General features: G+C 37.4%; 1 protein-coding gene across 1 annotated transcript; it reads right to left on the reverse strand.

Annotated features, from left to right (window-relative positions):
• Positions 1-2: 2 nt before the first annotated feature.
• On the reverse strand, positions 3-3,387 carry cldc1 (C-type lectin domain containing 1). Its single transcript, XM_055047579.1, has 5 exons — positions 3,298-3,387; positions 3,039-3,212; positions 2,280-2,431; positions 2,085-2,206; positions 3-343 (listed from the first exon to the last, which is right to left on the reverse strand). The coding sequence occupies exons 1-5, from the start codon at positions 3,311-3,313 to the stop codon at positions 181-183; spliced, it is 627 nt and encodes a 208-aa protein (XP_054903554.1). The 5' UTR covers positions 3,314-3,387; the 3' UTR covers positions 3-180.
• Positions 3,388-15,036: the final 11,649 nt, after the last annotated feature.

Here is a 15,036-nt window from a genome sequence, read left to right on the forward strand (position 1 = left end):
ACTCAACATATTGTTTTTTTATTTTGCAGATGGTGACTTTATTTCCCAAAAGTAGAAACAGAATATTTTTTTTTACAGAAGATAAAGTTGATTTAAAGGTGAAGCTGTAATATAATGACTGTATTATGAGGTTTTTTAATAAAGGATCAGTATGCAGCAGCTGAGTGGTGCTTTGTTGGTTTATAGCAGCGGCGTGGCGGCTTTCTGACAGACTCGAGGATACTCAAATTCACAGGGGACGTCGTACCAGCTCTGAGTGTAGCTGTCCACCACTGCACAGTCCTCTCCCTCTGGACCCTGGGACTGGTTGTTGTCTGGTTCTGATCTGTGAACGCTCCAGAACCTTGAAAGAAAAGAAAAAAAGCACAAGAACAGAAAGCAGTGTTTCCACAAAGACCAATCAGAACCATCTTCAGAGGAAATATAGATAGGTGACACAAAGGCAGGTATTTGTGTTCCAACACAGAATGACTCCTAGGCGCCACCTAGAGGTTTGTAGAGGAAGTCCCACTGAGAGTATTTATGAGTTACTCACATTCAGTGGTGGAGAAAGTCTACAAACACTGTACTTTGGTAAAAAATACAAATAAACAAACAAATTTGTGTGGTATAGCATCAACATTATCACTTGAGTAAATGTAAATGCTTTTTAAAAATGCATGAAAGCATTGAGAGTAAAAGTACTTGTTAAATCTAATTCAGTGGTGTAGAATGTCATCAAGTGTGTCTACCGTCTGTGTATTTTCATTAACACGTCAATTTTGTGCCATTTAATGAAAAAATCTGCAGATAATGCATTTTTTTCTTTATTGTGGTTTATTCTGTGACCTAGTTTACAACTGGACTTGTGCACTGCAAAAAAACAAAATATTACCAAGTATTTATGGTCTCATTTCTACTGCAAATATGTTAGTACCCTTGAAATAAGACAAAACAAACTTACAAGTAACTGTTCAGCTAAAAATATGAGCCAATAATTCCTGAATATTGATGAAAAATAAATAGTTCAACTGAAAGATTACTTCACTTCTAATATAAGAAAAATGTCTTGATCCACTGGCAGATTACTTTACTGACAACTAGTAAAGGAATTATTGACTTAAACAAGCTCCTATGTCTTGGTGAATAGACATGGTGAATTGCCTTTTTTTGAGTGAACTAAGATATTTGCACTAGAAGCCAAACGTACTTGGTGAGATTTAGTAGTTTTGCCTCAGAATTTGACCTGAAACTAAATACCATTCAGCTAATAAGAAAGAGGATTGATCAAACCTGTGAAGGTTTATATTTAACACAAAGCAAAACCAATGTGTTATTTTAACACAGTGTATCAGTTTTTAAATGCTAATCTAATACTAACATATTAACACAAAACTGAAAAATTTGATTAAAAATCTAAATATATGCTGAAAATATTTAAGTAACAGTACCCCTCTCTGCCTTTGTTCATCCTGATCCTGAAGTCTGGCTTGAAACCAGTTGTTTCCAAAACAATTGTATTTATTTGAGGTATATTTTTGTAAATTAATCTAGTGTGGGCGTCTCACTGTTTGCTTCACAGCAGGATTGACCTACATGCAACATGTGATGTGTTTCTGTAACATTGCTGCAAGTTTATGAATCATTTTTTGCTCAATGTGTGGGCGTGTGTGAGCTACACTCAATTAAAAAAAATCATCCACTTTTTATTATTTTGTTTTTTCCTGACATATTTTATCAGGGCCGGTCCAAGCCTCCAAGGGGCCCCAAGAGAAATCTGGGTTTGGGGCCCTCTAGTTCTGCTAACAATGTGGACTGGCTGCAATCAGCCGTCCGATCATTAGACCATTCACACACACAAGTGTTTTTCACATTTTATAGTGATACATGTGACTTACCCATGTGGCTAATTATCTGCATTAAGTCCTACTTAACAATAGTGATTAAATTTAAATAAAGGTAGAAGCAGTATTTTTTTAAATGTTATCTTGAGCTATTTCTGTAGTTAAGCTGCTGTAGTTTTAGGTCAAACGGATCACTTTTTCTCACTTTCATCGTCTACTCTCCAATTTGCTTTATTTGCTGTTTTTTCAACTTTTACATACGAAGATTTTAGCGGTGAGTTGTCCATCCATCTCCAGTCTCCTTCAGTTACACTGTCACTCAGTCCGATCCAGTAGTAAATGTGAAACCCTGCGATCCTCCTGCCTTCTTTTTCCACAGCATCCTAAAAGTTTAAGAACATGACAATCAATGCCAATGATCTGAACTGCACCTTTAAGATGAACAGAAGCGCTTACATGCTGTTCTCTTGTGGTCAGCATGGCGAGCTGGGCTCCTACATCTCTACATTTCTCAGCGCTGGAGGTGAAGTTGTGCCTGTCGGTGCTCATGTGGAAGCACTGGTCTCCCACCTGCAGCCATCCAGCTGGACACTCTGTGCAGGTCATGGCTGTTCGGACAAACACACCAATTATGAAGGATCACTGTACCGCAATTGAACAGATTTGTCAAAATATTTTGACCTGGTGAATTGTGACATTTTAAATCAGACGCTTTCAGAAATAGACCTGTGAGATAAAGTAGTGGGCTGTTTTTTAAATTATCGTAAACACTGTGTTTACCTGAAGGTTTTTTTTTTTTTTACCGTTTACATTTAAAATCTGGTCATAATATTGCAGATATTTTTTTCCTTCTCTTTAATGATGATTCAGTGGTTTATTGTCCTAAACACACATTACAACCTTATAATTTGATGAAATTAGTTAAATGTAACTGATGTAAATTTGTTATATACCACTATACAGTCATAATCAGCTGTCCCCATTTTTTCTGATGCTGTCCATAACTGTGTGACAGAAGCTGATGGACTGATGTCAACCCCAACTCCTCTTTTGTTAGAGTAAATACAGTGAAGTTGAGTGTCTGTCATGAGGTCAAACTACTGGATCTGAGGCGAACATAGAAGATTATATATATAAAAATATGTGAGGTAAACAGTTTGCCAAGCCGCAGCACACTGAAATATCCATCTGCTGGAGCCTGGAGGAGGAACATACCTGGAGCTGAGCAGTTGTCGGCCATATTGGCGTACTGGTTACACAGCAGCCTGTAGCGATCCTTCATCAAATCGAGCCTCACTTTCAGAAAGGCCACCTCTTCCTGAGGGGTCTTTGGCTCCTGACAGGCGATTTCAGGAACCAGCAGCCCCAGGAGAGCAAAAATGACGGAGGCTAACGACAGACATCAGATCCGTTAAAGTCAGAGAGCAGAGAGACCACAACAGAGTCATCGGCTGTTAGGAGAAGATTGTCTCACCGGTCACAGGATTCATCGTGTTTCTCAGAGAGCTGGGGATCACACTGGGTCCCTTCAGGCTCTCTGGAGGTTTTTATAGAGCGTTTTGTTTACTACAGAAAAGACAAAGTACAGATTGCAAAAGTGTACCGGACAGATTGGTCCGTATCATCAAAGCACGTAATCTCAAACAGTGCCATGTCGTCCTGCCAAACCAGTGCTGACCTTGCCGACCTTTCCTGGCAAGATGAGAACGTTTCATCCCAACCTCCGTCTCACTTTCTTTCAATGTATAAAAGTTAACTGGGAAACCAAGAGTTTATTTCAGAAAAGAAATGTAAATGTAATATCAAAAACTTTCAGTTTTATTTATTATTTATTTATTTTCTGTTGTTGAGTTTTAAAAATCACAGACCAACATAACGTGGTGAGAAGTGAAAGGAAAATAGTTCAAGCTTTAATCTTTGGATCCAAAAGAGAAAGTTATTGTGATAACGACAACGTTGTTTTGAGACTATTTCAATTAACATAGCGGCAATGAAAGAACGCGTTCTAAAACATAATTAAACTTTAAATTTTAGTGAATATTTAACACTGGAACTGGGAGACAATTTAAATAAACAAATCAACAGCAACAAATAAAATGAATTATGAAGCCTTTGTAAATAAAATTGTGCTTCAGCTAATTGAGACCAAAACACCAGACTGAAGACTGTCATCATTCATCCAGTCGGATAAAAAATAGAAAAACAACAAAACATGAAAATGGAAGTTATTGAGCTTGTTTTAATTTATCATATGAATACCCTTGAAGTCAAAACTCATCCATTCCTGTGAAATGACTTTTTTTTTATGCTTCTGCCTGCCAGCAGGTTAAACAAACAGAAACAGGCTGTTAAAATCTTGGCACACAGATTTGGTACTGACGAGCAAAGTTCCCTCTCTGTAGCTGAATTCCTCCTGAAATTGGCAAAGACAGGAGCCTAAAAATGACTCAGCAGCGACAGGAACACACAGTGTGTCTCTGTGTGTGTGTGTGCGCTGTGAAAGTTATTTGTATTCTCTTCATAAACAGAGACAGCTGCAAAAATATCACCTTTAAAACACACGCACACGTCACTGGTTCTGCAACAGACTGTCAGACTTTTTTTTTGTCTTGTTTTGGTTCATGTCCAAAACGTTTTTCCCCCCACGACCCTTTATTCCCACTAACAATGTCAGCTTCTCTGCTTCGTGAGGCTCGGTTGTTCAAATTAATTAACGGAGAGAAGGAGCGCTTAGTGTTTATCTCTGTGTCCATGACTTGTTTGCAAAGAAAAAAGAAGTGAACTCATTATGAGTAATTCTCATCACTGAAACCCCTGGACTTCCCGCATTATTCAGAGGTGTTCTTTCTTTAAACATGTGCATACATCAGCTGTCAGGAAGCAGAAACTACCGGCTGTTTCTCTCACCTGTTTTTAAAAACAGTCTGTCTCATTCGTCTGCCAAATGCAGAAGCTCTGCAGGATGAAAGTCAGGAAAGTACGGAGGTTGAGCAACACGGGGACAAATCAGCCAAAACAAAAAGCGAGAGAAAACATCCCAGCATCATGAGCAAATATATCAAACCGCGCCAAGAAAGAGGAGCGTGGTTGATCGGGTCAGAGGAACAGTGGAGCTGCACAGCTCCCTGGTTCAGCTCTGCAGGCAGGAGAGGCCGCCTCGATAAATAAACCAGCGGCGACAAATTTGATTTCGAGGAGAAATATTGTGGCTCTGGAGGTGTGGAGATTACCGGGGCCTTTGGGGAGCAGTGGAGGTGCAGGAAGGAGAGAGGGAGTGTTAACAAGGTCACAACAGACAGATGTGGAGGATGGAGAGAGGAAACCACAACAGCCTGCAGGAGATTCTCCAACTCACACATTTTGTTCTTCAAGTGCCAAAAATAAGCTACTTTTCACATCTATTAGAAAAGCCTGACTTAAAAAGCAGTTAATCAGTTAATCGCATAAGTTAAAATCAGCTCCTTGTAATGAAGGGAAAATTAGTTTACAGAGACTTCATAATCTATCTTATTTATTGTTTTTAGCTTTTTTATTTTGAATATTTAAAATATCTTTAGTTCCAATATGAAGTGTTGTTTTCAAAATAAAATTTACTTTGAGATGTCAAACTTGTATTGTTATTCCATCATCGTTATCTATTGTGTAGTTATAGTTTATAATATTGTTATTATTGCTGTTATTAGTCCTTAGATTATGATTACGTTACTATTATTTACCAACTTGAAGTTTATTGATCGTTGAGATAACTTGCATTACTATATTATTATCGATCTTTTGTGATCTTTTATTACAATAATTTCTGGAACAATTTATCTCTCAACCTAGTAATGCAAGCTAAGCTCCAACACGTTTGGTCAGCTGGTTTTACAGTTTTGTTGTTGAGTTAACATTCAGAAACCACTTGCTGCATTCTTGTTGGTTGTGTGGGAGGCTCCACTTCTGCTTTCAAACATGTACGGTTGTATATTTGTTTCTCTGTCACATGCAAGAGTTAACACTGAGTGGCCAGTAGCAGCTTATTTGGACTCTTTCAGCTCGTTCTAAAAGGAGTTAAAAATAGTCAGAACTGACCAGTTTGAAATCTCATTATTTAAGAATAATTGTGTGCAAAAAATGTTCTGAAAATGTTTTGTACTTTACTATTAAAGGAAGCATAAGCACTCTCTGTTGTTACCTCTGTTGTTACCCTTTTTCTGACACACTTTTTCCTTCCGCTCAATTTTCTGTTATTACGATACAACCCTCTGTGAAGAACAAGCTTCTTTAACATTACAACTCACTGAGTCAGTGACTGTCTGCCATCTGCTTCCTTGTGATAGTGCCGTCCATTACATGGGCATGACACAAAATTTCTGTCATAGAAGCCCATTTCAAATCGGTTTTGTGTCATATTAAAAGTAGCTGTAAGCCATAAAATACATAATAAATCCACATAAGTGTCTCGTTTTCACCTGTAATGTTAGAATAATTCAACTTCTCAATGACGTCCTAACTTATTGAGATGAATCTGTGTGTATAAATGTAATTATAAGATTCTTCCTTAAAAACTTGGATGGGAACCAGTTGGATCGGATGACCGTCTGAAATGATAAACATATGGCCGCCGCCGCTGCATGCCGAGCTTCCTCATGGTTGATGCTCTGCCAGGAACCGACTGCAGCTGTCTTCACTTGATGTTTCTTCCGCTCTTCGACTTTATTTTGTCTTGCGTAAATAAACTCTTGCTCTTCTGATCAGGTCTGCTGACTGACTCAGCCATTTGAAAACATTAAGCAGCTTTTGAGTCGCTCTCGTGGTTTGCTTTCAGTCATCATCCATCTGTGCAGTGAAGCGCTGAGCCGTCGGTTTTCCTGAATTTGGCTGAATCCGAGCTGACAGCACAACTCTGTAGACTCAGAAATTATTCTGCCTTTGTCAGCAGTCACATCATCAAGGTCAGCGACCTGTTATTTAACAGAAAATGAGCCAGAAACACATCAAAACTTAATGTGCTTTTTATTTTTGCTCTCCTTAAAATTGTATTTTGTGTTTTTCTATGTTCTTCCAGACGCCACAGTGATTGATAAGCCCTTATAGATAGATAATACAGCTGATGTGGTGACATATTCCTCTTAAACTGCACAGGCTACTCATGATTTATTAATCCAAAGCAAAGTACGTTCAGTTTTATTGATACATTGCAGTTCAAAAATAAATGCCACAAACAAAAACACCATAAATAAAACAAGATGACAAACAAAAAAAGAGAAAGGAGCCAGAATCAAGATAAAAAAACAACCTCAAGGACTTGGTGGGGACGCATGAATGTAGAAAAATCTTCCTGCTGATTTTTAGATGCTCTCTTAATAAGTGTGATCTGTTCCAGTGGTTTTTGCTTCCTGAGGTGAGCTGCATTTATATTCATATCAGCAACATGCTGATTGCAAACTTTATTAATGAGTGACAGCCTCCTCAAGAGAGCTCCTGACTTGACTCGATAATTTCAGCAAGGTTCTTTTTAGCAGGATTTAAAAACTGCAACTCTTAGTTCATAGAAATGCATAAAATCCTGTCCTGATGCTGCTAGTTTTACATCCTAGCTGTTCATATAATGATGTTTTTAATAGAAGTACTCTTAGAAATTTTAATCTGAGAAAACAGACAATCATTTTAACTTCATCTGGTGAGCTTAACAGGGAAGAAAATAAATAAATGACAAAGCTTAAAATGCACAACCCAATAAAATTTACTTTTCCTAATTTGTGTATAAAGTTCATACATATAGAAGAGAAGCAGCATCTAGTTTTCATGCTCTTCTAATATAGAACAAACGTCTGGAAAACTGCAGAACTGCTGAAACACTGACTTTCTTTAAATGAAGGTTAACTGGAACATTGATCAACATATTTGATTGATGATTTTGATAATGGCATTTGCACAAAATAATGCATTACAGAAGGAACAACTTATATGGGTTTTAGGGTTTCGACATATTAAAATCAGAAAAGTGCAACAAAAATTTGTGTTTTGTGTATTTTTTTGGGGTATGTCTCTACTTTATTTTATTTTATTTGATAGTTGATTCGACACACATTAACATAGACAAACTGAATAACACAGCAGGCCCACGTTTTTATGATAGTGGTTTAGCATAAGCTAATTTGCAACACTTCCCTACACATTCAGAAATTATTGTTTTTGTTTCCTATGGTTCTTTGTGAATTAGCTGAAGCCATATCAGTTTGGATGGAAAACATCTTTGAATAGATTTTCAAGAATTATGGCTGGCTCTCAATTATGTCTTTATGTAGATAAATGTTTTGTTAATTGGAAAAAGAAAATGCTCTAATGTAGCTCCATATCCCAATGCAAAATCGGGGCCAAAGGTCTGAGTCTGAATAAAACTGATCTGAAAGTAAAATACAGATCTAAAAGTGGAATAAAAGACTGGATGCTTATTATAAAAAAGCTTTGATCCCAAAAACATAAAAAACAAAAAATAAAAACTAATAACGTATTCAAAATACTTCCAGTATTAAATCACTTTTTTTTTAATTGAATAAAGAATAGCATTTATTCTTAGCTTGGATACATGTTTTTTTTTTTTTTTCAAGTTTTAGACTAAAACTCTAGGTTTCAATTTCAAATTTGAGTTTTTCTACTAATTACGCTTTTCAAATTAACAAAACATTTTTGCCCTAATTTCGCTCCATATATTTACTTTGACTGAGTTATTCTAACCAACAATTTAAAAAAATAATTATGTAAGTCATTTTTTTTTTTTTTACTTTCACCACAAATATGAGTGGATTAGTTCCATAAAATTTCATTAAAATGTAGCAAGGTTAGTAGACGTTGAAGTATAAGAACACTTATATAAGGCAGTATAAGGTTTATACACCGTATAAAAAGTAAATCCTCTTCACTTAACTTTAACTCCCTTTATCCTCCTGGGGTAGATAATGTTCTGAAGGGAAATTCTGGTCAAACGGTTCCGCTCAGCTCAGAGTCAGAGGATTAATTGACAGCTACCATGCTGCAGACTGTTTTGTGTCTAATCAGGCTCCCAGGGACAGAGCAGGGGGGGTGCAGAGTGTTTGAGGAGTCAGACGTTTTTCCTGATACTTATTGGCTTTTTGGCCTCCATCTGTGCCAACACCACACTCACTGTGCTGTGAACACAACTTGCAGCATCTTGAGAGACTCTCTGCTACAGATTTAGCTGCTGCAAATAAAACGAGGAGGCAATATGTTCTGATTTTTGTTTATTTGCTTATACATAGAGTCTTTTAGGGCTGCACAGTGGGGCAGTTGGTAGCATTGTTGTCTTGCAGCAAGAAGGTCCTGGGTTTGATTCCCGGGTTCTTTCTGGAAAGAATTTGCATGTTCTCCCTGTGCATGCGTGGGTTCTCTTGGGGTACTCCGGCTTCCTCCCATGGTCCAAAAACATAACTGAATTGATCTTTCTAAATTCTCCCTAGGTGTGAGTATGCCGGTGCATGGCTGTTTGTCCTGTCTGTCTCTGTGCTGCCCTGCGACAGACTGGTGATCTATCCAGGATGACCCCGCTGGGGACAAGGGTGTTAGAAATTGGAGAGAACTTCAGAAGTTTCTGAGGCATACTGGCTTTTACCTTCTCACGACTAATCCACAGGTTGATGGAAGAGAACACAATGAAGAGGTAGATGGTCACTCGGCTATGCTGACTTGAAACATGTCAGCAATGAGCTGCTCCTTCATGCCCACTGCTACCTTGAATGAGAACATCAGGAACTCATCAATCAGAGGCATGCAGAGGGCAGGGCTGGCTTCAGCACATGCTTCCTCTCCAAGTTTCTGTGCTCTGGTCCAGGACACCAGGCGTGATGCAGAGGGTGCAATGGACTCCCAGAAGATCCGGAACACACATTCAGATGGAAATTTGGTGTAGAACCAGATCTGGTCATCAGAGGCACAGTAGCGGCTAAAAAGTGTGGCAGACAAATCCACTTTTTGAAGTCTGGCCTCCAACTCCTTGATATAATCCAGAGCTTCATCAAGTGCACCTGTAAAACCACAAAATAAAATAGCAAAACATACAGTTAGCAACAAGTTTTAATTATATATTTGAAACATTACTTCTGTGAAGATCAATACATGTTGTGAGTCGGAGCATGTATGTATACAGCCATTGACTTAATCTTTCCACAAAATACATAACCACATAATCTCATAATTTCATTATTATGTGATAATAATAATAATAATAATAATAATAATAATAATAATATAGCAACAGTTATATTTTATTGAAATTATCTTACATGAAAAATATATACAATGTATTATCTTTATTAGACGTTTACCTGCGGGTGTCAGCTTCACGTAGGTGTGTAGTCATGGTCCGCAGTAGCATCTTCAGCCTGGCTAGCTTTCTGAGAGGACAAACTGACGTTTCTTAGCCCTCTCCAAAGCAGACTCTCTCATTGCCGGTGCAGTGAAGTTATTCCAGGCAAACAGGGAAGGATCAGCTCCACTTTTAAGGCGGCTGGTGGTGGATCCGCTAACAAAACCTCTGGTGTGAAGTGGCGGCTACATACGAAAGTGCTCCCCGTCTTTATGCAAAAGTCCGGACCTTCATCTCTTCGATCGCCTGGATCCACTGCCTCCGTTGGTCCGGGTCCGTCGGGAACTCATGATATGACAGGTAAGGCTGTTTTCTTGCCTCACATGAACAACCAGACTGAACAAAAACAACTGCGCCGAGACTGAGCCATTTTCCTAGCCTTTTAATGCTAACGTTATAGCCACCGGAAGTTGTCCAACCCCACATCCGCTTTCAAACCCGAAAGCGTGAAAAAGGTCTATTTAGCGCTACGTAAATATGCGGCGTTTGGGGGAAATTGTAATCGGCGATTTTTCAGAAGAGCTATGGATTCAACACACAACATATGAACTGTGCGATGCTTTGAGATAAACATGGTCCGAACCCCCCCAAACGAAAACAACAAAAAATTCTTCTACCACTTCCTGTGGGTTTCTTCTTCGTTTTCACCAGTCATATCTTCCAGCTGTTGATCACGTGACTCGTGTGAAAATAGCGCTTCCATCGCAATTTTCTCAAAATACGTTCATTTTGATAAAAAACCACCTCACTCCAGAGAAAAACTTTTTTTTTATCGTAAAACAGTACTTTATTCAAATGTTTCCAATTTATTTTCGTAATTTCAGTTTTCCCAATTCAATACTTATGGAAACGCAGTGATGAAAAATTTGCCTTTTTTTATTCCGTGTATGTAAGTATCTGGTTTCAACTGTATATTCAGTGTTTACATCTACTTGAGGACTTTTTATCATGCAACATCAATGTGGGTTTACTATGACTAAGAAAAACCTAAAGATCTTTCACTCTCTGCTGCATGTCTGTCTTTCACTCTGTGTGCCAGTCTCACCCAGTTCAGCACAGATTATTCTTCCTTTATTTCACTTCAATGTGCTTTTGGACACCTGTAATTGGCAATAAAAAAGATAGAGCACTCTCTTAAGTCCAGTGAGGGTCATATAGTAGAAAAAGCACAAAAGTCCATAATTGTGAAATATTTCTCCTGCATGGCCAACAGTCTCTTGCAGCTGAGCCTGATAATGGGCTTTTGAGGACACCCTCATTTAAAGCAAACACCACTAGGATGGCACGAACACGATCCTTTACTACCACCAGGCACACATTCAACATGCACAGTTGCTTCCAACACCCACGCAGAACCTGCTGGAGTAACATTTTCATATCTGAAAATTATGTCTTTAAACTGGAGAAGGAGATTAAAAATGTCTTAATGACATCTATAACATATTATAGGACCCATGATGGGAAAAATGGGATATCAAACTGTTATATATGTAGCATGGACTTTACAAAGATGTTCCCAAAAGTTTAGGAGATTTTATCAACATCTGGACTTGTGTGCTGAGCATATGTCTGAATATAAATATGCAAAAGAAAGGAAAAAAGATTGAAAAACCAAGTGAATAAGAGGTGACCATTTTCAAAGCAATCATGATGCACAGAAGGGGTCGTAATCAGAGAAAATTAGTTTTTCTTCTGAATAATGTCACACAGGCAATTCTATAACCAAAATGAATCATTCAATAGGAAAAGTAATGGGGAACTGGTTGCTTTTCAGCATAAAATTGATAATGAAATCAAAAATAAACTTGATGAATACTGATTGTTTTTCAACCTAGAGACTGGTATACGCCATTTTGCTTTGCTTTATCTAAGACATAGTTCCTGACAGAGAGCTACGGAGGTGGCAGCATCATGATACGGGGTTGAAGAAGCACAAGGTGTTTTTTTGTTGTTGTTTTTGAGTTATTTTTTTCTTTTGATGTGAAAAAGTTTTGTGATGAGAATAATTTTTGTCTCTGGAAACGTTGCAGGAGAATGTTCCTGCATGTGAATGATTTGAAAATCACGGTTGAAACCACACCAGAGGAACAAATTCATGAATTATGGACCTTGGTGTGGGATTGTGTTCTGATTAGAGAATTTTTTTTGTTTTCCAGGTTTCAGTGTTCCTCTTGTACCATTTGGTTGCTCTGCCACATCATTGTTGAGTTTAGTTACTTCCACCGTTTCTGTGATTTATTTATTTATTTTGTCCGGTCATTAATGCTACTCATGAACTCCGCTATTATCCATTCAACAATCGCTCTCCCCACTGTTTTATAGTCCTGGTTTTCATCCGCTCTCTGTCAGATCCTCGTGTTTACACCTGTCGGTTTGTCACTGGGGATTTCCTCAGCTCTGCTTAATTTTTCTTTTTGTGTTGCTGTTGTTTAAGTTATTGCTTGCATCCCTGGAAATACCACAGAGTGTTTTTTCTCCTGTAGCTGCATGCCAGCCTCCGGTCTGCTTTTGGGTCCTTATCACCACGAAACACAGACACAAACATGGAAATTAATTTCCAGGCAAATGTGTTTTTTCCTTTACATTCAGCATTTTATCTGTGGATTACTGTAACAGCTATAGCAACACTCAGAGCAGCAAAATATATATATTATTCTTAGGGTTATGGCTATGTTTTTGTTAAGAAGTTAATTTTTCACCCAAAACACAATATAATTATTCAACGTTTGTTCACGTTTTTGTTATTAACCTTTTTCTTTTTCTTACATTAAGCAAACACCTTTTCGACGTAATGTTTGTTACGTGTAACCTGACTTTAGTTCTCGTTCCTGTGGTCTGTCGTCACTTTGCGGCTCAAAAGATCACCAGAAAATGATGTTATTTCTTTTAAAAAACGTTTTTTTTTTCATACTTCTGATTAATTTAAAAACCACAAATAAAATCACATTATAGAAAAACACTGAACTTCACGTATCTGCATCTGATTTTATGGTGACTAAAATCAGATACAGTAAAGGACTGTGTTTTATTTCTGTTTTATTTCTACACAGTCAAAGCTCTGATGGATATCTGTAGACCGCAGTCTGCAGGTGTAAGTTTTATCTTGTACTGATACGTCTCTCTTCTTTGGAATACAGAAAAAAAAATGACACCAGTATTGGTTATATTCATCATTTCCTGTATTCAGATAAGTTTCAGTTTTATAGTTTTCTGGTCAAAAACATCTCTGAAGTGTGTTGCTTTCACAGTCTTTCTTCATTATGTAGATGCAGTTATTAAAATTCAAGATGTTCTTCAAAGACATTTAGTGATTCTGCAGATTAATTTGCAATGCGACTATTTTAGAGTTATACTGATTCTGTTATGACCGCTCTGAGCTTTGATGGCCCTCTTGTCGTTTTAGCTTTTTTGGTGTCAAACTTATTACCCTCCTTCATAATAGATTTAATAATGCTCTGTGGGATAATCTAATGTTTTGACAGCTTTAGAAACCCACCAATAATTTTAACCTTCAAGTAATTAGCATGCCATTTGTTTCAGTATGAGAGCAACTAATAAAAGACGAGGAATAATTTTTAGTGTGTAGGTTTGCGTAAAGCTAATGAATCCAAAACAAAAAGAACAATAATGTGGTATCACATAATATTTTGTGCCCTACATTTCTCGTTACTAAATCATTTAATGTTTCATTCATTTGCGATATGGAGTGATGCATAATTTATTTCCATTAACCTATCTTTCAACCTACCAATATTTTTGTTAGTGAACAGGCTTCGCTGCAAAAACACTAAATCTTACAAAGTATTTCTCATCTCGTTTCAGTGCAAATACCTTAGTACTTGAAATAAGACAAAAAGTGTTAGTTCCAATAGCAGATTTTTTCACTTATAAAATGTTAGTTCCAATAGCAGATTTTTTCACTTATAAAATGGGAAAGTGTCTCGTTTTAACTTTTAAAACGAGATATATCTTCAATTTAAATGTCTTGTTTTAAAACCGTAAAAAGTCTTAAAACAACACTGTTAAAGTCTTGTTTAAAAAAAAAACACGTTTAATAAGACTTGAAAAACATTTTAAAACAAGACACTTATCATTTTATAAGTGAAATAATCTGCCATTTTTTTCATCAATGTTAATGGATTATTTTTCTTGAAACAAGCTCCTATGTTTTGCTGAAAAATTACTTGTAAGTTAGTTTTGTCTTATTTCAAGTAGTACGATATTTGCACTGAAACTAGACGAGAAATACTTAAGATTTTGTGTTTTGCAGTGTTGAACAACTTCACCTCCAGTTACTTTGTGTTTCTGAGACACGCAGCTGTTCAAAAACTGACAGCTCAAATATTTACAAGGTTTTTAATTTCTGTGTATTTTCCATAACCGGTGAAGCTGCTCTGATGGTTAGCTTCCTGTCGTTGTTCACTGCAACAGTTTCAGCAGCAAACTAACTCCTCTGCCCTGCAGACCCACACACAGGTCTGAGACAGTGTGTGGGTCTGCGTGCATGGCTTGTTAACTCTAAACAAAAAACAAGTCAGTATCATGTCCTTTGTGTAGGTGTGTGTGTTTGTAAAGCTGAGCTTAACACAAAACATCAGCAGCTGACAGCGGCGCTGACCAGCACAGGTGTTTCTCATTCCCCCTAATTGGCCCTGAAACAGTGTTCTGCCCACAGGAGAAGAAACCCAGACATATGTGTGTGTGTTTTCACTGTATTTTAAACACACACACACACATTCAAAACTAGAAGGTCACTTTGAGCTTTGTTTATACTTCTATAAAGGCATAATTCAACTTTGCTAGCTTGAAGATAATTGCAGGCTGCGTTTTCTTTCATAATGAGCTACC

Source organism: Poeciliopsis prolifica, unplaced genomic scaffold, assembly GCF_027474105.1.
Source record: "Poeciliopsis prolifica strain line A6 unplaced genomic scaffold, Auburn_PproV2 SCAFFOLD026, whole genome shotgun sequence".
NCBI classification, from domain to species: Eukaryota; Metazoa; Chordata; class Actinopteri; order Cyprinodontiformes; family Poeciliidae; genus Poeciliopsis; species Poeciliopsis prolifica.

What these genes read in the sequence shown, in the direction of transcription:
- cldc1 (XM_055047579.1), bottom strand. An exon ending in CGACAACTGCTCAGCTCCAG is followed by an intron (nt 2,432 to 3,038) that starts GTATGTTCCTCC and finishes TTGTCCGAACAG; the next exon opens with CCATGACCTGCACAGAGTGT. An exon ending in AACTCACCGCTAAAATCTTC is followed by an intron (nt 344 to 2,084) that starts GTATGTAAAAGT and finishes TTTTCTTTCAAG; the next exon opens with GTTCTGGAGCGTTCACAGAT.